This window comes from Equus asinus, chromosome 10 (genome assembly GCF_041296235.1).
Source record: "Equus asinus isolate D_3611 breed Donkey chromosome 10, EquAss-T2T_v2, whole genome shotgun sequence".
NCBI classification, from domain to species: domain Eukaryota; kingdom Metazoa; phylum Chordata; class Mammalia; order Perissodactyla; family Equidae; genus Equus; species Equus asinus.
In genome coordinates this window covers 22255963-22269341 of record NC_091799.1, presented here as the reverse complement: position 1 = coordinate 22269341, position 13379 = coordinate 22255963, and the positions used below count along the sequence as shown (strand labels likewise).

Here is a 13379-nt window from a genome sequence, read left to right as displayed (position 1 = left end):
TTCCCTCTTAATCCTCCCTTTCCCGCATGACCACAATCCTCATGGAAATGCCCTTTATATCCTGGAAAAAACAAGTGTATCATCAGGATAAGCTAGGTTATGCTGTGGAACAAACAACCCCCAAATCTTTAGGGCATAAAACCAAAGGTTTGTTTCTTATTCACACTGCATGTCCACCATAGAAAAGCATAAGGGTGCTGCTCTTTTTAAACACTCAGGGACCAAAGCTGATGGTGCAGTCACCATTGTAAACATTAGTCATCACTCTTTCAGAAGCTGAGAAAGACTCTTGATGATTTTGCACTGGCAATTAACTACTCTGCTCCAGAAGTGACTCACACCACTTCAGACCGCAACTCGTGGTCCACAGCTAATCACATCACACCAAACATAGGGGAGCCAGGAGGCACAACCCAAAGATATATCTGTACAATGGAGAACCACAAGTATTTGATGAACTGCATTAACGACTGCTGAACAACTCTAATAACACACAAATATGTAAGTCTGAATTTGTAGCTTGATCAATCCTCCTCTGACTATGTTTTTGTCAATGAAATCGTAATGCAAGATATATAGTCTCTGGAATCCTCTTCCTTCAGTTACTTCACGTTTTTACAACCACCAGCTTTTATAAATCATAAGCTTGTTGATGGCAGGACCTGAAGTTGACTGCAAGTTTTTTGGCCTTAAAGATACGAGGAGAAATGTATAACGGCCTAATGGAACACAGGAACGTTAGAGCCCAACCTCAAGATCCCTGCCATTGCTGTCGCTATGTCCTCTTCCAATTATCAGGAAGCAACCAGTAATCCAGGAAACAAACTTCATTTGGAGTGGCCTTCATATATGTACAGACACACCTGGCTTTCACCACTGTCTTCCACCAAACACTCAGCTTTGGGGATGCTGGCCTGGGAGATCTGTACACTTTCCACTTCCTCTAATGGCATGCCATAGTTTTCTCATGCTCAACCAAGTAAAATACACCACTTTAGAATGTGAAGAATGCCTGGCCTATCATCAATAAGTAAATTTCTTCATAACAACTTCCAGTAACATATAGAGCTAACTAAGTCCTTTGGGCCAAAGTAACCTAACATGTTTTTTTAGTTCTGACCTCATTCTGCCATCAGTCCCAGACTCCTTGTTCACAATAAAACACAGTCACTAATAAATCAAGATATTTATGCATAATGCTACAGATATTCTAACAGGTTCAAACTAAAGGGAATTCTTGATACTAAGGTACCACGAGATAGCATGTTGGGGAGAAAGGGTCACCGATCTGGATGGCAGGTTAGTCCTAACCTTCTCAGTCAGAGCTAGAGTGCTGTCTCTATCTGAATACAAGGTAATTCCCACAAGATATCCCATTACCCTTCAGAAGGAGTGAACTGATTTGGGCAGGTACTATCTGGGGCTTAAATAAAAGTTTTGCTATCCAAAGAAGGGAGCCCAGAAGTTAAGTTGGGAAATTGCTAATAAGCCTTGATAAGAATAAGATAATTCCCTTCTGAAAGTAGATAAAATCAGAGGAAAGTTCTAATAAGACCTTCTGAACACCTTGCCAGGTTGGGTGAAATGCTCTCTATGGTCCTTGTAAGTGGACCAGGAAACTCCTTGACAGCTCCTCCTTCCACCATAAAGATACCTGGGAACTGGTTGCATACAACAGTGAAATTATACTATAGACATGTTCTTTCATGAGAAAACTATAAAGGGAAATGTATGGGTCCTTCTACTGTAAGCTCATTACATATACATAAATGTTGGATAATGCTCAATACTGAACTAAGGAAAATTTAGTTCCTTGAACATATTTTGCCTTTTTATCAGAATGAGTGACATAATCAAGGAAAGGTGTAAAACATGAAAGCTGAGGTGGACCTAGGGAAGAGTGCTGAGTATTTTTGACATTGAAGAGTCTGATGAGAAGGCATTAGCAAAAGGACTGAAAAAGAGTAATCATATAAGGCAAGAACAGAAGTTTCGGGGCCAGCCCCATGGCCAAGTGGTTATGTTCACATGCTCTGCTTCAGCGGCCCAGGGTTTGGCTGGTTTGGATCCTGGGCACAAACATGGCACTGCTCATCAGGCCATGCTGAGGCGGTGTCCCACATAGCACAACCAGAAGGACCTACAACTCGTTAGCTCTGGTGCCAATCTTAAAAAAAAAAAAAGGAGAAGAAGAAAAAGAAGAGAAGTTTCAAGAGGCAGACAACAGTGATGAGGATACGGGTGTATTTCCCCCCAAAGCAGAAGAATCTCCTTTCAACTAAGCAAACTCCAGGAGATGCCCCATCAGAAGAACTTACACATGACAAACCTGATTAGCTAGTTAGGCTGTAACCCGGTGCAGGACTTATAACTGCAAACACCACTGAGCTTGTCCTGAGCCAACACATCCCTCAGACAGGTTTTCTTTGGCTGTATCAGGAATTCCAGAGACATATCATAAAGGAGTTCTTAGCAGTGTACCCAGAAACTCAGTTCATCTGAGCCAGGGCCCTACTGTTCTATATCACAGGTAACTCTGGGTTTGCTACGCAAAAACAGGAATAACCAGGGCTTTATGTACTGAGAAAGTTCAAAAGATGAAGGTGAAGTCAGCCAGAGCCCCATAAGCGTAAAGACACTGGGAACCTGGTCCCAATCCTCTTTACCATGGTCAGCTTTCAGATTCCCACTAGAATTCCTGAGGGTTTTTAGATTTCCTTCATGGAATCCATCCACCCCCAGGCCCTGCCCTAACCCACCACACCTGCCCCTCCTTAGGGAGATGGTATAGCTGTTGCTGTAATTCAGAGGCAGACTAGGAGTCAGAAACAAAATGACAAACCATAAAACCAAGATCCTATTCCAGCCCCACCCTATCATGACTTTGGCAAGTCAGAGGACTGCTCTGCCTCACTTGTAAAGTGGGAAAAGGGACCCCCACACAGGTCCCTCTCAAAGGTGTTATAAGGCTTGGATCAGAAGATAGAGGCAGTGCCTGTAAACTAAAGCAGCACACACAATACAGAAGACTGTGTCAGGTAGCAGAATGAGTTTTTTGCATTCCCTGTGTAACAATAAAATCATCCCCGGCTACTTACAACAGAAAAGTTATCTTTCATTAGGTGAATGGGTAAATAAATTTTGGTACATTCAGACAATGGAATATTACATAGCACTAAAAAGAGTGAGCTATCAAACCATGACAACATGTGGAGGAAACTTACTGTATATTACTAAATGAAAGAATCAATCTTAAAAGGCTACATGCTACATGATTCCAACTAGAGGACGTTCTAGAAAAGGCAAAACTATGCAGGAAGTAAAAAGATCAGTGATTGCCAGGAGTTAGGTGGAAGTGAGGAAGGAACAGGCAGAGCATAGAGGATTTTTAGGGCAGTGAAACTATCCTCTACGATACTATAGTGGCATCACTATACATTGTCAAAACCCATAGAAGGTACAACACCAAGAGTGAACCCTAATGTAAACTATGGACTTTGGGTGATGAAGTGTCAATGTAGGTTCATCAATCAAAACAAATGTACCACTCTGGTGAGAGATGTTGATAAACAGGGAGGCTGTACATGTATGGGGGTACCGCATATATGGGAACTCTCTGTACTTTTTGATCAATTTCACTGAGAACCTTTATCTGCTCTAGAAAATAAAGTTTAACAGAAAGAAAAGGAAAACAATTTCTATCTAAAATTCTGATTTCCATGTCATTTATAGATAAGAACAATGTGGGGTATAGTGAAGATAAATATCTTGCTCAAATTCACTCATTGAGTAATTGGTAAAACTGGAATCCAAAAGCAAATAGTCTGACTAAAGAAAATGAAGCAATAAAATGTTTAACGAAGGCAAACAAAAAAATATGAGACTCAGAGAAGTATTGCAGACACTCACTCAGCTTGTAAGAGGCAGAGCCAGCATCTGATCCATTGTCTGGCTCCACAGCCTCTACCTTAATCCCTTCTCCATAATGCTATGCCTGCACCTATACCGTCATATGTGCAGACACAGAACCTCAGAGATGTCAGAGGCCATCACCTCTGCTTCTAGGTAGGCAAACATAAGCTTACACACAGATAAGCAAAGGAGCACATGCATGTGCAGAGAACACACACTGGTGCATGAACACACAAGTGCAGACAATTCACATGCATGTGCATGAACACACCTCCACCCCAGCTGCTGCATGGCCCTGATTCCCTTCTCGGGCATAAGAAGCTATACATCTGGAGCTCGGGTTCCCCTGAGGCTCCTGGACATGGAGCTCAGAGGCATCAGTAATGTTATACTCCTCTGGAAAGACCAGAGGGGCAATCCCCCCAGGGCTCTGGCTTGTGGGAAGGACAGGCCCCCAGGTCTCCTTTTCTATCATCAACTTGCACTGCAGGTACAGAGAAGGATCATCACATTTCTGAAGCTAGATCTGCACATCAAACAGCCTTCTTCCTAGAGATTCAGAGCTTTTCATAACCTCCTGGCCGGCCCCTGTGCCTGTTCAGGACTTCTGTCAAGCCCACAGGTAGGCAGTCTTTGGAAGAGAGACTGTAGGGTCAACATCTTCATGTGCACTTTCTTCCTCTTCCTGATCCTATTTTCTTCTCTCCTCCATCTCAAAAGCCAGGAAACAAGTGAACAAAAAAGTAGGATAATACAGGGGTTAAGAGCACACATCCTGAAGCTGGACTCCACCACCATAGAGTTGCGCGGCCTTAGGCAACTCATTTCAATTTCCAGTACCTCACTTTCATTATCTGAAAATGGAGAGCTGTAAAGACTAAATAACTTAATATATGTAAAGTTCCAAAGCAGTGTCCGGCACGAGTAAGCACTGTGTAACTGCTAGCTATCATAGCACCAGGATCGAGAACACACATGGGAAGGGGCTGCAATGAAGTGGGAGCCTCCAACAGGAAACATCTGGGTGAGGCACTGCCAGCTCAGCAGAAGAACACAAGAGATTGGTTTTCAGCAAAGTCCCACTTTAAGCACCTTTGTTCGCTTAGATGGAGACTAAAGATATGTTGAGAGAAAGGGAAGACAATTATTCACAAAAAGAATTTCAATGAGCACGTTTTAAATGTCCACTTTCTTTGGAATCTAGAATTTAACAGCTGGGAAGGGTTAGGTAAAGCTCTAACCAAATATAGGACTGAAAACTAGTCAGAAAGGAGAGATTTCAGAGAGCTGGAAAGAGAAGGACCCAGCCTGAAGGTATCAGCAGAATCCCGAAGGAGGACACACCTGTTCGAGAGAGCTACATACGTGTTTGCCTTACTGCTACAAACAGGAAGAAGGTAGACAGGGAGAAGCTAGGATTCCAAAACTCTGGACCCAGGAGAGATTCCAAGGTCAGTTACTGATGCTTCAAAAGCAGAGAGCTGCTCTTTTCTCAGAATCTAACAGAACTTGGGTCCAACGTATGTTACAACCTTTCCTTCTGAAGGAAAGGAAGAAAGGAGAGCATATGGCTTTTGAAATGGGAGACAGAAATGGGAGTAGGATGGAAGGAAACTGAAAGAGTCCCAATGTGTGGGAGCAAAGGATGGAGAAGGAGGAGTGATTCAGCAGGAGGCTTAAGGCACTGGCAGTAAGAAACTTCTGTCTGCAGAGGACATGCCAGCTTGTCCTCATCCACATGTGTATGGTTCCAGGAAGAGGTATGGTAAAGTAGTTTAAAACACACAATTTGAAATCAGATATACCTGGGTTTGGGTCTTAGATATACCACTTACCAGCTGTATGACTCTCTGAACTTCAGTCTCTTTATCTGTGAAGGGGGATAATAATCCTACTAGCATCATAGTGCCATTGTGAGGATTAATGCGACACGTGCTTAAGCACAGAATCTGTCCAATAAAGGTTAGCTTAATGCTTTTCGAGTTTAGTCACTTCTCAACTATCCCTGCTAATTCAGGGGAGCAGGTACATGGATGATGGATAGCTTTCAACCAGTGTATTACCCACCCAGCATTTTATATCCTGTTTAGGAAGTGCATTCTATGCTCCAAGTTTAACTTTGGGTTCATGAGGGCTGGTGACTAGGAGAACGGCCTTGCATAAGTGGTGAGGAAGCAAGGAAGGAAATACCAGCTGGAGATGATAAATGTCCGCAAAGTGGAACATTCCAATGGAGAAAGTAGAGAAGTGTAGAAATAGTCTGTATTTTCTGTCTATCAAGGAAGGGTGTAAATACCTTTTAAGGTGGGATAGTGTGATCTAAAAGGCTTAGAAAGGCTCCCAGGTCCTGATGATCCTTCTCAAGCATTAACTGATGACAAGCTTCAAAATTAATGTGTAATTTCTCTAGCTTATTGTATGAGCAATAATATTAACCAACTCTAGGAAGCTTTACCAAACTCTTTCACTCAATTGTCAATTTTTTTGCCAGTAACTCAAAATGTTTCAATACTGATCATGGTAACTTTCTATTACATGGTGCTATATCATATAAAAATGTGTGTGCATACATTATCTCATTTAAATAATAGGAAGGTGGGGAAAAAATGAAATCCAGAATAAAATTAAGAAGGCACGTAACCCAGTCAAGTTATTATAAATGTGCTCTTGAAATAAAAAGAAATGTGGTACCATTTTTACTCTTAAATTGACTGTGAATCAAACTCCATGTTTCTCTTAAATCATCAATAAGCCTTGACAAAGCATCACTCTACTTCCTCCTTGTGTGGGTCACGTGAAACCAACAGCCATGGGAAAGAGAGGCTAAACATATGGGGAGGAGGCACAGGTGCTTCTTTTCTGAATTCTAGCACTCTCGTTTATTAACATCACATTTTCACCTCAAAGTCTCAGGATCAGCAGGTAAATTATCTGGCATCATGTAACAGGTGTGTACCTCCTCCAACTGTGCTCTGGGGGCAACCAACAGGTATTGCAAGTAAGTGGAATTGACCTTCACCTATGAGACCGCTCAACCAACTGTAGTCAAAAGTCATTTCATTCCTTTCAAGTGTACCTTTGAAAACCATTCAGGGACAGCCACATGGGCAGATTCTTCTGATCATAATCTATGTAGATTAAGTCTGCAAACATTCCAGGCCTTGTAATGTTTCTTTTTATTTTTTTACAGCTTTGTTGAGGTATATTTGATATACAAAAACTGCACATATTTTATGCATACAATTTGCTGTGGTGATGGAACCAAAGGGATACGCACATGTCAACAGTCATTTGAGTCTCCCAACATAGGAGTATATGGGGAAGAAAGTAGAACCACCCCACCTTATTGATGGGTATACTGACACGAAATGACTTGCCCAAGGCATGAGGAAATATACAATGTTACCAGATTCAGCTATACGCGAAGGGAGCTGAGCACTGCCCCTGAGAAATATCACATAGAACTGGAGAATTCCAGGTTCGACCCCAAAAAGGGTTACACAGCCCTTCACCAATAGAGAAAACAAAGTCCCAGGAGTGAAGCTGAAAGACATAATGAAGGAAATGGGGATAGAGTTCATAGAGTCAAGTGAATACATTGCCCAGGAGTGGAATGAGGCGTAGTTAGCTCAGTTTGGGAGTATCTATTAAAATGTTCAATGTTCATAAACTCCAACTCAGTATCCCATATCTCAGAATGTATCCTGACCATAGGAACTCTCTTATCAGTGCAAAATACAGGGGCCAACCCGGTGACGCAGTGGCTAAGTTCACACATTCCACTTTGGCGGTCCAGGGTTCCCCAATTTAGAGCCCGGGTGCGGACATGCCACCGCTTGGCAATCCATGCTGTGGTAGGCGTCCCACATATAAAGTGGAGGAAGATGGGCACGGATGTTAGCTCAGGGCCAGTCTTTCTCAGCAAAAAGAGGAGGATTGGCAGCAGATGTTAGCTCAGGGACAATCTTCCTCAAAAAAGAAAAAAATAATATATATATATATATATATACACACACACTACTCCTCCCTTATCCACGAGGGATATGTTCCAAGACCCCCAATGGAAACTGCAGATAGTACCAGGCTCTCTATATATTATATTTTTTCCTATTCATACATGCCTATGATAAGGTTTAATTTATAAATTAGGCACAATAGAGATTAACAACAGTAACTGTATATAAAATACAATATTTATAACAATATACTGTAATACAAGTTATGTGAATGTGGTCTATCTCTCTCACAAAATATCTTATTGTACTGTCCTCAGCCTTCTTTTTTTCATGATGATATGAGATGATACAGTGTCTACATGGTAAGATGAAGTGAGGAGAATGACGGAGGCCTTGAGACATGTCCTAGGCTACTACTAACCTTCTGACAATATGTCAGAAGGAGGATCATCGAACCACAACAATGTCGATGGTTAGATGTCAGGTAAGATGATGTCAGTGGCTACTTGAGCATGAACACTGTGCTACCACGGCATTTGGTCTGATAACTAAGCAGGACAGCACAAGATTTCATAACACTGCTGAAAATGGTGCATGATTTGAAATTTCTGAATTGTTTTTTCCTGGAATTTTCCATTTAATATATTTCCATTGTAGTTGATAGTGGAAAGTGAAACTGTGGATAAGGGGGGACTACTGTACAAAATATGCATTGTAACACTGTCCACAGGAGAGAAAAAACCATTATGGATACATGACCCCCTTCCTGAATATAATATGTATCTAGATTTATGCAGAGAAAAAAACTTTAAAATATGCACACAACTCTAGTTCTCTGAAACGTGGAATTATAGGGAATTTTCACTTTTGTAATTATAAAATTAACACAAAGAAACATGTGCCTCTTAGTTTGAAAAGCAAACAATATAACATAAAGTTAAATATGGAAGGAACTCCTCACTCCAGCCCTCAGTCTCACTTCAGATGTCAACTGCACACACATAAACACACACCAAACAAATACAAATATAAAGGACATATTCTCTTTACAAAAATGGCATTATTCTATATGCATCATCCTGCAACTTGGTTTTGTCACTTAACAAAATATCACAGAGAGTAGTGTCACAGTGATAACATAGCTCAGCAATGAATAGCTTCCACTTGGCCATCAGATGCCTGAATTCAAATCCCAGCTCTGCCTCGTACTAACTATGGGATCTGCTTAGTTACTTAACTTTGCTAAATTCGATTTTTTTTAATCTGTAAAATAGAGATACTAATAGTGCCTATCTCTTAAGATTTTGAGAAAATAAAATGATAAAAGACATTAAGGGCTGGTCCGTGGCTGAGTGGTTAAGTTCACACGCTCTGCTTTGGCAGCCCAGGGTTTCACCGGTTCGGATCCTGGGCGCGGACACGGCACGCTGAGGCGGCATCCCATATGCCACAACTAGAGACACTCACAACTAGGATATACAACTATGTACTGCGGGGCTTTGGGGAGAAGAATAAAAAAAAGAGAGAAATAAGACTGGCAACAGATGTTAGCTCAGGTGCCACTCTTTAAAAAAAGAAGGACATTCAAAGCACTTTGCTCAGTGTGTGACACATATTGAGTACTAATAAATGTTGGCTAACATTAGCCATCTCATTTCTTTAGAGACTGCATGATACTGAGTCACAAGAATTGTGACTATAAATTGTTTTAATAATTCACCTATTCGTAGATATTTAGGTTGTTTCCTCTGTGGGTTGTTATGTTTGCTGGTTGGTTGGTTTGTGTTGTTTTGTTTGGTATTATAAGCAGTGTTATAATAAAATGTGTGTGCATATCTTTGTTCGACACATATATGACTATCTTTAAAGGATATATTTCTATAAGCAGAATTGTTGGATAAAGAAATGTATATTTTCAGTTCTGATAGAGACTGCCAAAAAGCCTAGTCTGATTACCACCTCACTACCAGTAAATATGAGCGTCTTTTTCCTTTAGGATACTGTCAAAAAAATACTATTGACAATCTCATAGGTAAAAATTGTATTTCAGTCTAATTTCTTTATTCTGATTACCAAGGAAGTTGAACATCTTCTCGTAACTTTTCTTTGGTAAATGTGTTACAGATATTTTCTTTGATTCAATAGTTTATATTTTAGTTTGTTTGTGGTCTCTTCTGGTGTCATTTTGACATTTTTGAGTACAGTATTTTGTCGTTCTTGCCTATACATTTTATTTCTTTCCTGAAATGGCATCCCCATCTTCAGACCATAAAAATATATTGCTTTATTTTGGCTAATATTTACCTTATGGTTTGGATTTGTTACTTTAGACTGTTCATTCAAATGGATTTTATTTCTCTCTGTGAAGTGGACAGAAATCTAGCCTTACTTTTTCCAAATGTTCAACCATTTGTCATAAATATCTTATTTATACTCCATTCTTTCTCAATAGCTATGAAATAAATCTTTATTATATATTAAGTTCCATATAGATGAAAATCTGTATACATGAATTAATACAGGTGTATAGAATACTTTATGCTGGCAATTGGATTTGTCTTTCTGTGTATGAACCATCATCTTATTGTCATTATTATGTGCTGTGATTTTGGGTTAGAGAACTTCTGTCATTACTCTAATTTTTTCAAAATTATCCTGTCTTTCCTTAGACATTTACTCTCTAGATGAATTTTAGAATGACCTCCTCAAGTCTCATTAAAAATTCCCTTGGGGTGTTATTACAGGTGCATTGAATTTTATTAATGTGAGAGGAATTGACTTTTTCCAGCTTTATTGAAATATAATTGACACATAACATTGTCCAATATTCCTATAACATACGCATGTTTAGAATGAAGACTTCATAGTCTTTTAATCACAAAAAACTAATATATTTAAAGACTTAATCTCAGTAACGTAAGCTTTTCTTGGTAATCTTCCTATTTTGAGTAGCATCTCTGAAACTAAACGTTTTTGCTTTTGAGGAAGATTAGCCCTAAGCTAACATCTGCTGCCAATCCTCCTCTTTTTGCTGAGAAAGACTGGCCCTGAGCTCACATACGTGTCCATCTTCCTCTACTTTATATGTGGGACGCCTGCCACAGCATGGCCTGCCAAGCAGTGCCATGTCCGCACCCAGGATCCGAACCAGTGAACCCCAGGCGGCCAATGCGGAACGTGTGCACTTAACCACTGCAGCACCGGACCGGCCCCTGAAACTAAACTTATAATTTAAGTGTCCAGATCGTGATAGCCAAACAGAAATGCTCAGATAAACATTAAGCATGTTTTGCTCTGAGGACTTGACGAAGTCTCATCTGAATTCTGTGGGTACAAAGAGCATTGATTAAGTCTGTTGCTCCCTTTTGTTCTATCCCCACTACCCCCACTCCCACTTCTGCACCTATGTGTAGGAGAGAACCTCATTCATGGGGACCCATGTATGAAAGGATCCTGATTCAAGGTGGGACCCAGGAGCTTCTTCTCCTGAAAGAAGAAATGAAGAGGCTAAGGATTTAGTCAAGAAGCAACTGAAGAAGAATCTTTAGAAAGAGAATTGACAAGAACTGAGACAAATTAGGCTAATAGAAGTTCCTAAGAACATGTGGGGGAACTTTAGTGTCTTGTTCAGGAAGCAGCCAGCAATTTTTTAAATTTTCCCCTTGGTGGAAATTACTTCCTGTTTCTCTGTACAGTCACGCACCACATAACGACATGTTAATCAAGGACAGACCACATAAACAAAGGTAGTCCCATAAGATTAGCACCATATAGCCTAGGTGTGTAGTGGGCTATACTATTTAGGTTTGTGTAAGTGCACTCTCTGATGTTCACACAACAATGAAATCACCCAAAAATGCATTTCTCAGAACACATCCCCATCATTAAGGGGCACATGACTATATTACCTGAAGTAAATATTCTTTAATACAACAAATAACAGTGGACGTCTTAATAGGTTGGAGGTTAGTGAAGAAATTGTCTTAATGAAATTGCCCTTCATATCTCTGCCATTTCTTCTCCAAACCCTGCCCAGGAAGTCAGAGACATGGAGATCAAGAACAACAGCAGCAACACCTCAGGCTTTATCCTCCTGGGCATCTCTTCCAACCCTCAGCTACAGAAGCCACTCTTTGCCATCTTCCTCATCATGTATCTGGTCACCATAGTGGGGAACATACTCATCATCCTGGCCATCCACTCGGACTCCCGGCTCCATACCCCTATGTACTTTTTTCTCAGCAACCTGTCCTTCATGGATATCTGCTTCACAACAGACATTGTGCCCAAGATGCTGGTGAATTTCCTTTCAGACACAAAGTCTATCTCCTACGTTGGCTGCCTCATTCAGATGTACTTCTTCATGGCCTTTGGGAACACTGACAGTTACCTGCTGGCTTCTATGGCCATAGACCGACTGGTAGCCATCTGCAACCCCTTGCACTATGATGTGGTTATGAACCCACGGCGTTGCCTCCTCATGCTGCTGGTCTCTTGTACCATCTCCCACCTGCACTCCATGCTTCGTGTGCTACTCATGTCCCAGCTGTCTTTCTGTGCCTCCCATGTTGTTAAGCACTTTTTTTGTGATACCAAGCCCGTGCTGAAGCTATCCTGCTCTGATACCTCCTCCAGTCAGACTGTGGTCATGACTGAGACCCTGGCTGTCATTGTGACCCCCTTCCTGTGCATCCTCTTCTCCTACCTGAGAATCATCATTACTGTGCTCAGAATCCCCTCTGTAGCTGGGAAGTGGAAAGCCTTCTCTACCTGTGGCTCCCACCTCACCGTAGTGGTCTTGTTCTATGGGAGTGCCATCTATGTCTATTCTAGACCCCTGTCCATATACTCAGGGGTGAAGGACAGGGCTGCCACACTTATGTACACAGTAGTGACACCCATGCTGAACCCTTTCATCTACAGCCTGAGGAACAAAGATATGAAGATGAGTATGAGAAAATTAAGATTCAGAATTCAATCATAGATGGAATAACCACATAGAATGGGAGATGACCTGAACGATGATCAGATTACCTTCCTTCCTACTCATTTTTCACGTGGCACCCAAAGAGGTCATGAGAGGTGGTATTTAACAGGAGTAAGAGCAATTGACTTAGAAGATGGAATACTTGGTTTCTATCAATGACCTTGACCAAATATATGTTTAATTCAAGATCAGGTCTACTAGGAATCCAGATTTCAAGAAAACAGTTTCTGCCACCCATATAGTGGAATAAGGTATTTCCAAATAACTCTTCTATAAGCTTGATATCAGCTAGTACTCAAGGAATTATAAAATCCTATTACTTTTTAGAATAAGACATTACATGGATTTCATAGGCAATTGGGAAGGACTTCTGGAGTTATGACAAAAGATCATCCTTAAGGATAGGTTAAACTTTTACAGACAAAAGATAAAAGGACAAGGAAATGGGCAGAGCATTTCAAATAGTGGAAACCACCCAAACAGGTAGAGACATTAAACATTGGAGCGTGTTGGAGGAACAGTGA

The 13379-nt window shown here is 40.9% G+C and overlaps 1 protein-coding gene across 1 annotated transcript; it reads left to right on the top strand.

The window, feature by feature from the left end:
- Positions 1-11830: 11830 nt before the first annotated feature.
- LOC106830848 (olfactory receptor 1L4-like) lies at positions 11831-12852 on the top strand. Its single transcript, XM_014840695.3, has one exon. It carries the CDS (start codon positions 11917-11919, stop codon positions 12850-12852), a length of 936 nt encoding a protein of 311 aa, XP_014696181.2. The 5' UTR covers positions 11831-11916.
- Positions 12853-13379: the final 527 nt, after the last annotated feature.

Bases quoted from the DNA above. Each gene is read 5' to 3' on its own strand.
- LOC106830848 (XM_014840695.3), top strand. From the start codon at position 11,917: ATGGAGATCAAGAACAACAGCAGCAACACCTCAGGCTTTATCCTCCTG.